Source organism: Colius striatus, chromosome 3 (genome assembly GCF_028858725.1).
Source record: "Colius striatus isolate bColStr4 chromosome 3, bColStr4.1.hap1, whole genome shotgun sequence".
In the NCBI taxonomy this organism is placed as follows: Eukaryota; Metazoa; Chordata; class Aves; order Coliiformes; family Coliidae; genus Colius; species Colius striatus.
The window spans coordinates 29,521,240-29,537,091 of NC_084761.1; the positions used below are offsets into that span (position 1 = coordinate 29,521,240).

The 15,852-nt window shown below is 33.7% G+C and overlaps 1 protein-coding gene across 3 annotated transcripts in view; it reads left to right on the forward strand.

Annotated features, from left to right (window-relative positions):
- PCDH10 (protocadherin 10) overlaps positions 1 to 15,852 on the forward strand; it is a 32,171-nt gene that overhangs the window by 14,455 nt on the left and 1,864 nt on the right. Inside the window, exons 5-6 of one of the 3 annotated variants that reach the window (XM_061992629.1) lie at positions 12,904 to 12,999; positions 14,938 to 15,012. The exons of 1 other annotated variant lie outside the window; for it this stretch is intronic. In XM_061992629.1, coding sequence (XP_061848613.1) covers positions 12,904 to 12,999; positions 14,938 to 14,972 — 131 coding nt within the window. In that variant the 3' untranslated portion in view covers positions 14,973 to 15,012. The remainder of the gene's footprint in view (positions 1 to 12,903; positions 13,000 to 14,937; positions 15,013 to 15,852) is intronic. One more of the 3 variants, XM_061992630.1, reaches the window with a different exon arrangement.

Below are 15,852 nucleotides of genomic sequence, written 5' to 3' on the forward strand. Positions count from 1 at the left end.
GGATCAATGGGGAAAAATGGCTTCTCTCGGATTCAGACACCACTGAATAAGCATTATTCAATGCTTTAAAAAAAGACAAAACCTTGATTGTTTTTAGTATGGTGTGATTGTCAACAACAAAAATATAATCTCAAATAAGTGGGAAAGTTGCTCAGTTTTGTTTTCTGATTTTAGATTATTTTCCAACTTTTCATGGACAGATGGTTTAAACATTGACATCGCCAGGCTAACATTTTTTAAGACTAAAATTAAGTCGGGAGAACTGTCCTAGGAGCTTCTTTTGATGATTAAGCGGTGTTCTATAGATAAATAGAATGTGTATTACTTTGAAGTAACTATTTATGTAGTTAACATTAAGGGTTTGGAAGGAAGAAGACTAACTTTTTACCTTCAGTCTGATCATCTTTCAGCCTGCATAGTATTGACTTTTGTCAACACTCCTCTGTACCTTATGTCTATTCCAAAATCTTGCTTTTCTTTAGTCACCTTTTGACTGTGATTGGGTGGCATGGAAGACTGTGATAGATTTCAAAAAGACCTTCATAATTCCTTTTGGAGTCTGAGCCAATTGTAGAACTCTTTAGTAGTACTTTGATCTAATATGTCTTTTAATTCTACTTAACAGCCTTCTGTATTTTATTAGAGATTGTTATCTCTTTGACTTCAAGGGTTTATGATGTTTATCTCACCCAAATAAGACAAAGATATTAATATTGCAATACCAACTCTTTTTAAGGCAACAGAAGTCTTTTAGGACAGCAGATAGGGATAGAAGAAGAATCTCACTGAATGGTATTAATTAATTTATTTTTATAAAGCATTTAGAATGTTATTGCACTGGCAGTCCTTGCAACAAATCATCCTCAACAGAGACAGCTCAGTTCTCCCTTTTTAATTGTTTGTCCAGATATTTCAGTCCTTCTGAGAGGTCTTTTTACCACTTCACTCTTTAGATTTGCTTTCCTGAAAGCTTCTAAATTTTCATACCAATTCTGATTTGTGAATGCCATTCCTAAAAATCCTGTCCCAAGACAATTAGCCTATTTTGTGTAGGCTAAAATGTCAGGTGTCAATCTTCTGATCATACTCTTAAGACCTATGTGAAATTTTACTTAGCTATGACCTAAGAACTCGTAACTCTGTCTTTCCCTAACTGGTCTTTCACCATTTACCTCTTAGAAACATTGTTTAGTACTGGGCTTTAACTTAGTGGTACTAATTTACTCTCTGTCACTTGAGTTAAAAATTTGAGTTTTGTAGCACTGGTGGTCTAATCACAACAGTGCTGTGACCCAGTGTGTGCATTACAACGATGATTATATCTGGTGACACCACAATGGTACTTCAATTCTTTTCTTTTCAGGCCTGGGAGTTTTATTTCAAACAAAAATTTCATTTATTTTATTGATAGTTTGGGCATTTTCAATTTCGTTTGGCTAACATAAGTGGTATTTTTGAACAGTGTGTTATATATATACATTGGTCACATTTTTCACTTTTCTGGTATAAGAGCATAAAAAATTGGAGAGAAAATGTCGGAAGTAAACAAGGTAAAGGAGTAGTATTATGTAATCCACAATTGAGAATCCAGATTTAGTTTTTACCTTTTTTTTCGAATCTCAAAGCTAAAACTGCTACAAAACAAGAGTAATATTTCTCTGTTTTATTTTTTTCTTATTTACTATTTTATTTAGTAAAACTTCAGATTGTAGTTGTGGAGCGAATAACAGGAGCAAAGAAAAGAAAGGGAGCACAATAGCTATAGCGATGAATAAATAATTTATTAGTAATGTATTCAATGAATAAAGCAAGAGGAGTGCATAAGAGGAAGTTGACTCAGGAAGGAACTTTAGTCAAACCACTAGGTAATTGCAATTGTAACAAAATAAAATTCAACTTCAAGAAGATAGTATCAAAATTAGTTTTTCAGTAAATTTTTTTTTAAAGAAGTGATTAAAATCTATGCAGCAGAACCTCTCATATTCAGCAAAAATCCTGTATTAAATTTGCAGCAAGTATGAAAAGAATAATCAGAAAAATCAGTAAAGAAAGAAAAGATCAGCAAAGAAGAAAAAGTATGTTGCAGAACAAAACCTATTTGAACTACAAGGTCTCTTTAAAAAGGTTCTTAAATAAAATGATAAAAAAGAGCACAAGTTCTAGCAAGTAAACTTTAGGATAGTAATTAATGTAGATAAAATGGACTTCTTAGAGCAAATAGCCAAAGGCATACAAATAAATATAGACAACTTTTAAGAAGTCAAATGTAGCAAGTTAGGAGAGAATTGGTGGGTCTCTTGAGCTGTGATTAATGAGGACAAGGACGTTGAAGAGATTCTAAACTGTTTCTTCTCATTTGTGTTTACCAGAGGAGGGGTGGAGAAAGACAGACAGGCATATTCCCAGGTAATCATTTCAAATACATGTGCAAGACTGAGTCATGGAAGACGATGTTGAAAAAATAAACTAAAACAGATAGAAGAACATCCACGGATTTTATGTTTCTTTAATTTTCAATTTATAACCAAAAAATGTCAGAAGTTGTGTTTACTGTTAAAAAAAATGTACTAGAAAATCTTGTATATTAGAGACCACTGAGAAACCTTAGCATAGGACATAAAATTGAGACTTGGGGCATTTTAGGAATAAGATAGCTGTCATCTGTCCAGGAAAATTGCACAGAACGATTGTTGATCTATTAGAATTTTGCTAGAATGGGTGACAATCAATCAATATAGTGTATTTGAAATGTCAGAAAAAAAAAAACCCACCCTTTAGCATAGCTGTGGTGTAGTAGAAAAAGCTACTAAAGTCAGCGTTGTCACAGGACAAAGCATTACCGTATTCTCTGTTCCTAAGAGAAAAAAAATGTTCGGGATAAATGGAACATTTTAGCAGAAGCAGAGCTCCCCAAATGTCTCTGCAGAGATCCATGGAGTTAAAAAAAATCATTATCTAGAAACAGAAATGAGAAGAAAGGATGATATTTGCAGATGACACAGAATGATTTAGGTCAGTCTCGTCTCTAACAATGTATGCACATGTTGTGCAGTGAAGCATGGGCCAGAAAACCCAATCTGCCTCTGCCCTAGCTTGCTCTGTAATGGAAAACTGCAAAGCAGTGTCAGCACAATGGAATAGCTGAACAAACTTAGCCACTAGAGCTATGCTATTAGCACAATAGCTACTAATGTAAACTGGTAGCTCTACCAGTACTCTACTGTACTCTACCAATACGGAGATCTCCCTGTGTTGTATGAGTGGATCTACTCAAGTTTGTGTCTGCTTGGTGGTCCTTGCATGGTGTTCCAAGGGTTACATTCAGTGCAGAACCTTAGAAAAGGTAAATGAGGAAAACTATGTATATTATCATGAGAAATTTGAACTCTTCTTGAGGAAAAAAGACCATGGAATAATTCTCTGAAAAGTGTCCCCCAGTGTACAGAGCCAGCAAGAAGGAAATAAAATGGCAGTCTGTAAAAAGGAATTGTATTGACAATGCACTAAAAAAGTATTAAAAGACTCTTCCACACAATGTATCACTGTGTTGCACTAGCCAGGCTGTCTGTTCCACAGAAATACATAGCTTAAGAGAAAAAACAACAAATATTTCCATGCAAAGCCACGTCAAAAGCTTAGTATAAATTAATTTACACACGCTTTGATAGGGACATGGAGTAGACAGGAGACTCCATGAAAACAGAGAACGTAGGGTGGACACTTTTGTTTGCCATTCTCAATAACAAGAGAGACTCAAGGGAGCAAAACAACTGAAGGACAACCAGGTCATGAACTGGTTCATACACATCTGATGAAACCAGATCATACACATCTGATGAAATGATACACACTTGACACATAATACAGTAATCTGTTAAATTTATGATTATGAGGTATGATTGAAACCAAAGGCTTAATAGTGGGGATTTGGGTGTTTGCTTCTTTGTTGTTTGAGGTTTAGGTCATTGCATGGATAAGTGAAAAAGCAGCAGTGATATTACAGGTTATAATGTAGAAAAAGACACGATTCCTTATACTCAAAAGTGTTTCTTTATGTCCTGATATCAAATTTTCATTTTACTGTTCTAAGCCATTAGACTTAATCATACACCAATTTCCACATAAACGTACATATTCTGTATATTACTGTGAGTGAAATACACCAATAGCATATCTCTCAATACTCAAATAATACATTTCAGAGAATATATTTTGACATATGTTTTAAGTATTTATTATGGATACAAATTATAAAATTGTGATTGGATCAATAAATTGTAGGAGTTTGTCCCCAGAATTCTTCTAACTTACGTATACTTACTGTACAATTTGCACTTATTTCTTCTTATTTGGACACTGTCTTTCTGCAAACAGTTAAGAAATTTTCATAATAACTTGATGTTCATAAAGCGTGAAAGAGATTCTGAACTTGACTGGAGAAAATAAAATAATTAAATTAACATCGGTGAGGAAAATAAAATGTAGCTTGTGAGCAATTCCTGTATTTTAAAAATAGATTCTAACCGTTTCTATCTATTTGTTTCATTCAGCGGTGGCTATATTGGATGATATTTTTTTAAGTATTTTCACTGTAGTGACTAAAAGCCCTAATCCAAAATTCAAACTCTGTTGTAGTAGATTGTGTAGATTTCTAACAGAATCTATTCTCAGTGGATACCTGATCAGTCTGATTCTGATCTATTTCTAGTACTTTAGACCAAGTCCTGAAATAGTAACAGTTGGAATAACAGCATTACATCCATCTACGTAGTGTGTGAGTCTATAATTGATGATACGAAGTAGCTTTAATCTCCCTGCCCTGTAATTCTGGATCATTCTTAGATGTGCATTTCTTTTATAATACTTCATAGCTTTCCTAAAGTTGCATACTGACATTAGTTATACTTTCTTTTTCATCTCATTAAGAGGTTTGGATGTTCTTTTTTATATGAAAATAGTCAAGTAGTACCATACTACCTTAACTTGCTTTGTAGAAATGCTCATTTAGCTCTAAAAAATCTCAAACAACACTGTGGCATAGCTTAATCTACTTCGGAAGAATAGTAAAATAAACTACATGAAGACACAATTTACTAAACAGAATAACAGTATTTATACAGGGAGATATTCTGGAATAATTATTGTGTTTTAAAGTAGCCCCTAATTACCTGTGCAATATTTTCTACATAGACACAGGCATCTTTGTTTATACTGATGAAACTGTATCATTATCATCGTAATTATTGCCAACATGATCAACATATTTTATGTAGGAATCAGGATTTTATTGTGTTAGGTATGACATATACATAGAGAGAGATTAAAAAAAAACCCTGGTCTTTTCCCCAAAGAGCTGTCACTGAAGCAAGGTGAATTGGAAGGGAAGAAAATCCTTTTCTTCGACTGACTGTTTTGTGTGGCGTGGTTACTAAACATCAGTGCTACCTTTGATAGATACACATAGGTCTAGGCTTGCAGAGTCAAATAATTGCATGAGACTTGTTTGTATCATCCAAAAATTTAAACATAAACTTATCCTCATTCCGTGCCTCTGTTTCTTTGCCTGGATAGTTATTGACTCTGCAGTAGAGGTAAAATGAAGGTCTGTATACAAATAGGAAGATGAGACTTGTGCTGAGCACAAGTCCCTGGGTTTGTGTAAAAATAGACATGTAGTCCAAGGTTCTCTTTCTACTAAATATTTGTCACCTGCCGCCACTTGACCTATCCAAGTTGAGCTGGTTTACAAATGAAATTAAAAAGCTCGCAAAAGTCTTTGCACAGTTGAATGTTTAGGAATTGGACTATCAATTTATTTCAAATAACAGAACTAGCACAAAGAACAGTTCCACTTACAAATGTTATCCATCTCCCTGATTTAGATTAAAACAAATGACCTAGAGGAGAAAAATATTGCTGTCTTTTTACTAGATCTGGAGGTGTCTCACAATCCCTTGATTGTTTTTCAAAGGAATTTTAAAAGTGCATGTAAATTTTTTGGGTATTTTTGTGCAGTTAGGATCATAAAGGCCTGTTTCTGTATGGCAGGATATGTTTTATGCCAGTGTTTAACATCACTATATGAAAAACTGTTTGAAGAAAGGAGTCTTTACTTTTTAAAAAAAAATAAGAGAACGGAGAAGGAAATACAATTTTGTACATTTGAGATGATGGAAGAAGAAATTTTTTTTTTGTTTGTTTAGTAACATCTCATTTCTGGAAAATATTTGTGTACTTTTTCATAGCTGTGATAGTTATATTTGCATAAACATAAATAACAGCTATGGTTACTTGATTTATTTTTTTAAACTGAGACCTTTCTTTTTTGCTGTTTGCTTTTTAAAAAAAGCCTACTTGTTTTCTAATACAAATCAGGAAAATCTGTGAGTTGTCTGATCATTTCATTAATCATTTTTAACTCAATTTGTGATTTTCACACATACTTGAAGTAAAAATGCATAGAAGTGAAAGGAAACAAATTAGCATCAATAGGTTTCATGTACGTGTTACAGTTCTGGCTGTAAGAAGAAAGAAAACGTAATGCTAGATTTTTTTAAATTAATTTTTTATTGATGTTAAAAAGCAAATGATATGTGCATAGTGGAAGAGTTGTTCCTTTGTGAATAGTTTTGTGCTCATAAAGAATGTTAAAATTGTATCTTTCAACTTGAAATATCAACTTTGGCATAGCCAAATATCCTACACATTCTGTCACAGACAGTGAAACTTATCACTGATCAGGAATTTCTCTCTGGGACAGGATACAGCTCTAATTTCTACACAAATGAGAATTACTTTGTACATGGAAAATTGCTCAGCAAAAATGGAACCTCAGTTCAAAAGGAAATGTCCAATAATGCTGAGAAACCTAATTCAACACTATTCTGAAAAGTCTAATAGATCATTCCCATTTTTTTCTGTATCCAAATGCTAAGAGATTTATTCACTTCTGCCTCAAGTCTGGTACTTCAGATATATAATCTCTATTAGGTAAATAAAATTTGCAAAAAGAACCCCAAAGCTGAAATGAAAATTAAACAGATAATACTTATTAAAGTATCATAAGGGGAGAGCAAGTCTATGATGTGTTTTCACGCATTATTGTAGATACTGTATGATCTTGAGTTACCCACTGATGATGATTCATTATTCAATCATTATTGCATAACTTCTGAAAGGTATTTTTATCTCTCATTCACAACTGGTTTGCATTCTTCATCTGAAAGTAGTCCTCTTGCAGCTATTGCTCCATGGGAGGAACACCTCTAGAGTATTACTCCAATAATAGAAAGGAAATGGATAATTCAGAATGCAAAATTAGAAAGGAATATATAAATATGCAAAGATAGCTTGGCTGTAGTCCAATAAAACTTGTAAATTACATTAATGTAATATTTTTTTCTGAAAATAATGAGTATAAGAAAAATAATATAAAAAATAAATAAGCATTCTTATTTTAAAGCACAGGTGTTAGCTGCTATATTTAAATACTATTTGCTCAACTCTCTAATTTTTCCGGTACTGATAAAATACTGATAAAAAAATTTACCCATTATTAGGTTTACATAGTATCTTTTATCTAAGATTACTCAAGAGCTCTTTGCAACTAAAGTGCAGGAAAATAATTGAAAAAGCTAAAAGAACTTGAGTAACTTTTATTTGAAAGAAAAAATTTCTTTTATTTTGTCTTAAAAATGCATTATTTTAACTATCTCTTTTCCTCTAATAGCTGTGAAAGTCTTTATTTGCTAGTTGTGACTGAAACACATGGAAGTCTTTTTGTATATCCAGTTATCTCAGACTAATGCTATTTTTATTCATTTATGTCAATTTTGAGATTGCTTATGTCCGCCATGAATATACCATCTGTGGATTTTTATTTAAAATAATGAAATACCTTTTTTTCTGGATTTGTACCAGTGGAACGTGAAAAAAACCACCAACAAAAAACCCGGCAGAAAGATTGCTTGAAATTTCAGGGGTAATTTTTTAGATTACAGTGTTAAACTGGTTTAAAATTCCAAAATGTATTTTGTCCTATAAATTTAAATCCTATGTCAAAAATAATTTATCCCCTTACAGATATGAGTCTCTTTGGAAAGCAATGAGATGTTTGCAGTTAAAATTTTCAAAGGCACTAAAGTTATTTATTTTTGATAGGCAATTTCCATTCATTATGAATAAATGCTATTCTTAAACATACAAGCCTCCTTATAGTGACAGTCAAGAGCTGAAGCATTGAGTGTATGCCTACTCTTAGGTCTACATGCAACAAAGTCTTTTCCTCTCTGCTTTCCTGTATCTGAGTAACTCTTTGGCTTGCACAACAGAAGAAATTATTCTTGTTTCTAGCTCTTTTGTAATTTCCATTGCTTTAATTTTTCCTTATTTCCCTTGTTGTTCCTTGACTAAAAGAGGAAAAATAGGGAAAACCATTTAAAAAATGCATCAAATAGCCAGGAGGGAAGGAACTGCATCTGTTTAGCATGTTTGGACAGGTGCACTAGTAGGGTTTGGTGTTGCTATTTATTTGGCAAGCCTGTAAACAGCTCTATTTGTACACTAGCCACTGAGAATCCAGTTTCATGCTAGCAGTAGGACAACTGCTGCTGGGATGCTGTTGTCAATATATTTAATTTGTTTTAGAAACATAGTATGGGGAAGTTAGAAGAGTGAAAAATGATGTATTTGGTACCTTTTTGTAAAAGAGAAAATAGGAGATACAGACAATTAGAATTTTTGTTTCACTTCAAGACCTAATAAATTGTTGCAAGAATTAAATATGATGATCATCATCAATGTGGATTCACTGAAAATCCAAACTTCCCTAAGGTAATTAAATTTCTTTCTTTGATAAAATAATAGCCTTAATTGGTTGAAGAAAATATTTTGGATATGGGGAGGCAAATCTTCAGAACTTGCTTCCTGAATTCTGACTGAAAACTATGTGCATGTACGAGTTGCAAGAGTAAATCTGTATTTCTTGCATACACGTGACTATTTCATGTCTGTAAATGATGTTGTTTTACATGCCATTTTCACAAGTTATCAGGAGTAATGTGGATTAGAAAGGAAAACAAAACAAAAAAAAGACTGCAGAGTAGATTCACCAAAGAAGTTACAAGGATGAAAGATTCCTGTTTTAGTGAGTGACCCACATCCTCTCACTTTTTCCACCTCCAGCATCATGGCTGCATTCAGCATTGGAAAAGGATTCATTATGAAACTGCTGGAATGCAACCTTTATTTATTCATAAGGAATTTTATAGATGCTGATACTATAGATTTATATTATGTCAGAGTAAAATTGTCACTTTGTGACTTTTTTAGTTGCCTATTTGTTCTTGAGTTTGACGTCCATCTATTCTCCACTGAAATGTAGGTGACAATTGAATGTAGTTGCACACAGCAGTGGTTATGGATAGGAACTGAAATCTAAAAGTTCTTGCTTACAATTGAGATGCAGTAATAACTTTTTTCTGCTCTGCTTGAGATGAAGTGCTATGTGCTTTGTATGTGCAGTGTGCTTTGTCCAGTATGTTACATTATGTAGTTTTACACTCTTTCATCTGACTTTAGCCAGTGCCAACTAGCTTTCTGCCCTACTAAGTCCTGGATATGGTGTGTGTCAGAACATGGGCCAAGGACCATTCCTGAAAGCAGACTGAATATGACACTATATGTCCCCCAACCATTTCTCAATATGGCTAGGAAATTTTTAAAATGTGGATATAAATCATTCCATTCTGTAGTTCGTGACAAAGTGTGGGCAGATTTCATTCATGGACAGAAGCTGAGTGAATATCTCTTTTTGAATAAGAGAAGTTTTGAAAGGATTGTGAGAAATTTATATGCTACTCTTAAGTATGTTAACTTAGTAAACTGGGAATGACTCTGAAATCTGAGTGTATGCTGCTTATGAAAAACAACATTAAGTACTGTGCTTTAGAAATCAAAAATAAAACACTCACGTAAAGAGAGGAGACATATCTGCTAGATCCTAATGCCACCTAATCCCTGCTAGGAGAGAGGAGTGGTGGAAAAACCTTCACAGCAAAGATAGATTGGATAGGAAAACACAGTGTGGTGCTGATGTGATACTGTAATGCATGTTATGTTACCTCATATAGGAACAAGTGAATTTATTTCAGACCGAATCCAGCATGTTTAATTTAGGCACCTTCAAAGGCTACCAAACATTGACTTAAACATGTCAGCTTCTCCTATAGGGAACTTAGGCACTTAAGAGCACTTAAGAGGAATGGTTCATATCCCTCCTCTTCTCAGGATTTTAAGTCATATTGTAGCCAGCCTTTAGTGTATTCTGCATTGGTTAACTCCCAGACTGATATGTTCATTTTCAAGCTTGTCAGCTTTAAGAGCAGTATTTTGTAGATTTCAGAAGAGTGCAAGAAAATAGTGAATTTAAAAAAAAAAAAACCAACATAATACCACAAAACTACATTGAAAAAGGAGAAAAAAAGATTGAGGGGGAGAAATGATTGTTGTATACAAATATATAAGCAATTTTTATAAAAAGAGAAGCAAATTAAATACCGATATTGCTAAGGATAGTATCAAAATTATTAGCGTACATGGAATCGGGATGAATGTGAATTTGCTACTGGAACATGCATGTGATTAGGATATTGGTGGAGAATTTGGAATTATTCTATGATTCTATGATTCTTTGGGAATATGCTTTGTGCTATCAGGAATATTTTAGGAGTTATTTAATTGATCTTAATGCAGTACCTAATGATAAGAACTCCTGAAAGTTAAATATTCCATGATTCTCTGAATATAATGGTGATGTATTATCTTTAGTGTTTCTAGGTAGATAATGCAGTTATAATACCAGATGAGGATGAAAATTCTTTCTTCTGCTCAGTGTATCTTGTAGGAAAACTGTCTGTGGTATTTTTATGGTACATTATAGAATATAGCTTAGCACTTTCTGTGCTGAATTGCAGTAACTAAAAGCATTGTTTCTATAGTAAATAATGGCAACCAGAGATAAATCAAAACTGACATGTATTATGCCACTGGGCTGTTGCTGGCAGTGAAAAAAAAAATTGTCAGCATTTAGAAGAGCAAATCAAATGCACATAAAAAGTATCTTACATGCCACAGAACATTGACCACAAAATCCAGGACTTTATTCAAAAGAAAATCCTTCTTAGTCATATGTTTAATATAAAGCACATGTTGATTAAGGTCAGTACTTAAACTTAAGCCTATGCTTGAGGATAGTCCTGAACAGAGAGAAATTTTATCTGGTACTTACATGGACTGGGACTTGAATACTTAGGAACTGAAATGCATTTTTTTTTTTCCAGAGGATCAGCTAAGTCCAGGTAGAATATAAATCTCAGAACACTCAATAGCACCAGAAAAACATTATTTCAGTGACTGTCATGATGTGTAAACATTTGTATCAGGTATCCTGCTTGCCATATGAAAATATTTAAGAAGACATGTTCAAAACATTAAAAATATATTCAAGTATGTATTTTCTGGTCTTGAAATGAAGGTAATTGAGGTGGCAATATGTGTCAGTCAGAAATTTGGTCAATAAACTTTTTTCAAAAAAGATTGATAATCTGTTTAAGTTGTTAGTACAGAATGAAACACTATGGTCAAATTTTAAAAATTGGCAATTTTGTACTTAAGTGCAAAGGATAAACCCCATTCCCCCTTTTCATGGATTAGGTAACACTACTTGTCATGTTCACTAGATTAACAGTCAGTGGAGAGTCCCCACTGTGAAATTTTTACTTGGCTGAGAATCAGTTTCTTGAAGTGATTTAAATGAATATAGACATGGAAATGTATGGACTTAACGCAAGACAAAAAGAAAGGACAATATATGTAGTTATATTATTTATATAAAAGATCATCTTTGTTCTAGAACTAAAGATGTAGTCGCAAAGAAAGGAAAGATTTTCATGGTCTGTGGTGTTTATTTCTTTAGCTAATAGCAAGTCTCTTTCTAGAAAAGATCCAGTGTAAGAATTACAAACTTTTGCATTTTGACATACTTTGTTTATTCACAGTCTGAAGACCTAATGCTCTTTCTTTTGTTTTGTTTTGTTTCACATGAAATCTGGGTAATTGCACCCAGATGTTGTTCGTTTATTTTAGAAACAATATTTATATCTGGTGTTTTGCAGATCTCAGAAAGAACATTTCAGTCATACTGAGTTCCATATCTTTATTAGGGATAAATTCTGCATTGGTGCAACTTACATGTTCACATGCGTGAACTTCTCCTGCCTTCCCTATTTTGTAACCTACCAGAAATGGCCAGATAGAATGTGTTCTCATTCTTACCTAACCCTAGTAATGATTTTTAGGAAATTTCAGACATATACATAAGCACTTAAGCAGTGGCCACCAAAGACAACTGGCTAAATTTAGGAGAAAATTGCCCTTTTTTAATTATTCTTTTTTTTTTAAGTACAAAAGTATGTTCCATCTTCCTTCTTTTAACTATTTGTTCTAACACAGAGTTAACAAAACTACATTCTGTCAAATGTAACATGGGCATCTGGAATGCAAGCTCTTTTATCCAAGTGTGCTCTACAGAGTATGTAGACTTGAAGCACAAAATCCCTTAACTAAAGCCTTGAAAGAAAAGAAAACAGAACAGAACATTCCGGTTCAATTAATTAATGAAAAAAAATATATAAGAAAAATATTGCTTTCATATTTGTGTACCAATGTTTATCTGACTGGATAAAACAATCTCTTTTATAATGCTATTAGCATAATTTTTGTAAAATATTGTTAACAATACTTTAAAAAAGACTTCTTTAAGTAATAGCTCATTAAAAAAAAATATGGATTGCAAAAGATACTGAATTGACACCTGCAGTGACTGGAATACTTTTTTATCCACAGAACATGGGTGGCAGCAGAGTAATCCCCATCCTACATCCCCCAGCCCCAGCCCCAGCCGTGTGTCTCACCCTTTACCTGGATGCACCACTACAAAGGGTGAGGGAGCTATGGTAGTTTACTCTGCATTCCCATTCACTTGTTTACTTCTTTCCAACAATATAGTTCCTGATAGCTGATATAGATCTCCAGGTTAGCTGAAACAGACAGGTTATTTAATGCAGAATGCCTTCCACCACTGTTTAAGTCTGGTCTCTTCAATTGGGCTGAGAGAAAACAAGAATGCTGAATTTCCAGTCTGTTAGTTGTCATTAGAATTATCCATTCATAGCTCTGTCAAATCTAATGGGACTTAGTGAAGGGCAGTATTTGATCTGCTACAGTTAACATATAGACTGTAAAGTAACCCGTAAAATATAGAGTTAAAATTAATAATGCAAATTTAAAACCAATATTGCTATAATGTATATGAGGTAATTAACTCCCTTTTAAGTTATTGTTCACTACTACAAGTGAAAGCCATTCGCTATTAAGCCTGAGTAGTTAGGATATTTCTGAGTAGAATACAAGAGATTTCAGCCTTCTGCAATCTCTGTATCACTTGCAGTGTTGCGTGGGCATCACTTGATCTGCAAAAATGCAGTGTGGTGAGACCTACATTTTTTATATGGGGCTCACAAGAACAAACAATGTATTGAATGCTTGCATAGAAGCCCGTATCTGAAAGCCTCTATGAAGACAAACATTTCTTGGATTTTGTGAAAACTTACAGATTTTAATTTGAAATAACAAATTGACAATTTACATACTGGCTTTTCCCCCTGTTCTTCTATTGCATAGCTTGCTTTGATTTAAAAGAGGTTTCTAGGCTCAAGCACCTTCTTTCTCCTAAGTGAAGGGGGATCAGCAATATTTTGTTACCAGCAGCAGCACCATGCCTGGAATTTGGTATTTTTTTGAAATTTAATTATCTAGGGGTTCATTTGAATCGTTCGACTGTTGGCACTTGCGGCAACTCAGCATTCATTCCGTTACACCAGATATAATGCTGTGGGGGTTTATGGAGCTCTTAAATATAGAGTGAAAGTGCCAGCAGTTATAAAAGGCAAAGGTTGTGTTTTCTTTTGCTGCTGTGAAAGGAAGTAGTGGACCATCTCTCTGTCCTAATTAGACTAACTAGCAATACTAATCAGGAGAAAATTTTTATTCTGAAAGTTTGAAGGTCTTCCAAGTACAGGCAATCTCTTCTAGGGTTTGCCAAAAGAGGAAATGTATATGACTGTATTCGTATGGCTGTAAAGTAGTAGTGTGACATCAAGTTTGGATGCAATAGGATGATTCACAACAGGGTGAACGAAGCATTTATTAAAGAGACTAGGACTTCACAGTATTTTCTGTTCATTTCTGATTCATAAGCTAGGAAAAATCATTGCATGTTTTATTTTCTCTTTTATGTTTCTTACGTTAGTGTGTTTAATTTCTTTTTCCGTTCATCTATCACAGATGTCTTTACTTGTCTTCTCTCATCAGAATTAGCTCATTGTGAATGGGAGGCTTAGTAATGTGTGCTGGGGAACAAATGAATCTTAATATATCTTTGCTGGATTTTATTTCCAGTTTTTATCGCAAGTCCATATAAATTTTATGCATTAGGCACTCCTACTGTAACACCCAAATCTTTGAGAGGCCGCTGAGGAAGCACTCAGTATGGCACAAAAAGTGTACCCTAAGAATTTTAATTTGAATACTTGTGGTTCTTCAGTCATCTTGTTCACCTCAAACACTGTTAGAATATATGTACAAATATTATAATTACATTAACAGAATTATGAAACTGCTTATTGTTAAACCCTTCTTTTTAATTAGTCCCTATACTCAGACAGACTTGAAGCTTCCCTATGCACTAGTTTGAGAGTTTGAAACAGGAGATAAAGTAGGGATGAGAGAGCTGTGATGTTAGAGGAGATATTAGGCACCAGAAATGATGGTGTTCTTGTTCCAGCTCTTACACTGACTCTGATACTTCCATTTCTATAGCACTTGCCATCTCTGGATCTCAAAGTGGATTATAAAGAATAGTGATTTAAACCTTCCAGCACCTCTAGGAGATAGGTAAGCAATATTATTCCCATTTTACAGATGGAGAAACTGTGATACAGAGAGGCTTAGTGTTTCTTATTACAGTTTATTTATGAATACACATGCATGCACACATACAGAGCCAGAAACAGATATCAGAACTTTCATTGCCCTTTCTTTTAAGCTAGGACCATTCTCCTTTCCATTTAACCTCTCTGATTTATATTCCCCATCTGTAAAAAGAAGGAAACTGGCATAGATGTGGAGAGATTTGCTTGCACATAGATTTTTGTGCAAATACAGGAAAAAAAACTGACAGAAGACAAAAGTTGCCTTTGAAATCCAATGCATCTTATGTATTGGCAGAGGATATGTTAGGATTTGGGACAAGGATTTTTGTAGGTGGGCACAGCTTCAGGAGTTTTGTATCTATAAAATGGCTATAAAATGTCCTGTTTATTTTGCAATATAAGCATATTAACTAAAGTTTACAAATTTTAAAATTTTAATATTTTTTAACATGGCAAAGGACTAAACACAGCCTGTAATTCAGTCTCTGCATTATCTGACATAATATTGTTACAGATTTTGCTGTATGCCAAAAGTGCCACATCAACACCCCCAATATACTGTGTCAGACAGGAGTAGGACAGTAGTGCCACATATCTGTATAGTTTTCTCCCATGAAAGTCCTGCTATGTCTGTACTGTAGTGTGAGTTCCTCAGTGGCAAATAGTAATCTAGACTACTGTACTTACATATGGAAAAAACATTGAAATTACTAGTGAACTTTTGGAAATAAACTTTTAAGATCAAGTATAAGTCTTGTTATTACTATTCTTTGAATTATTGTTGGTGGTAATATTTAAAAAT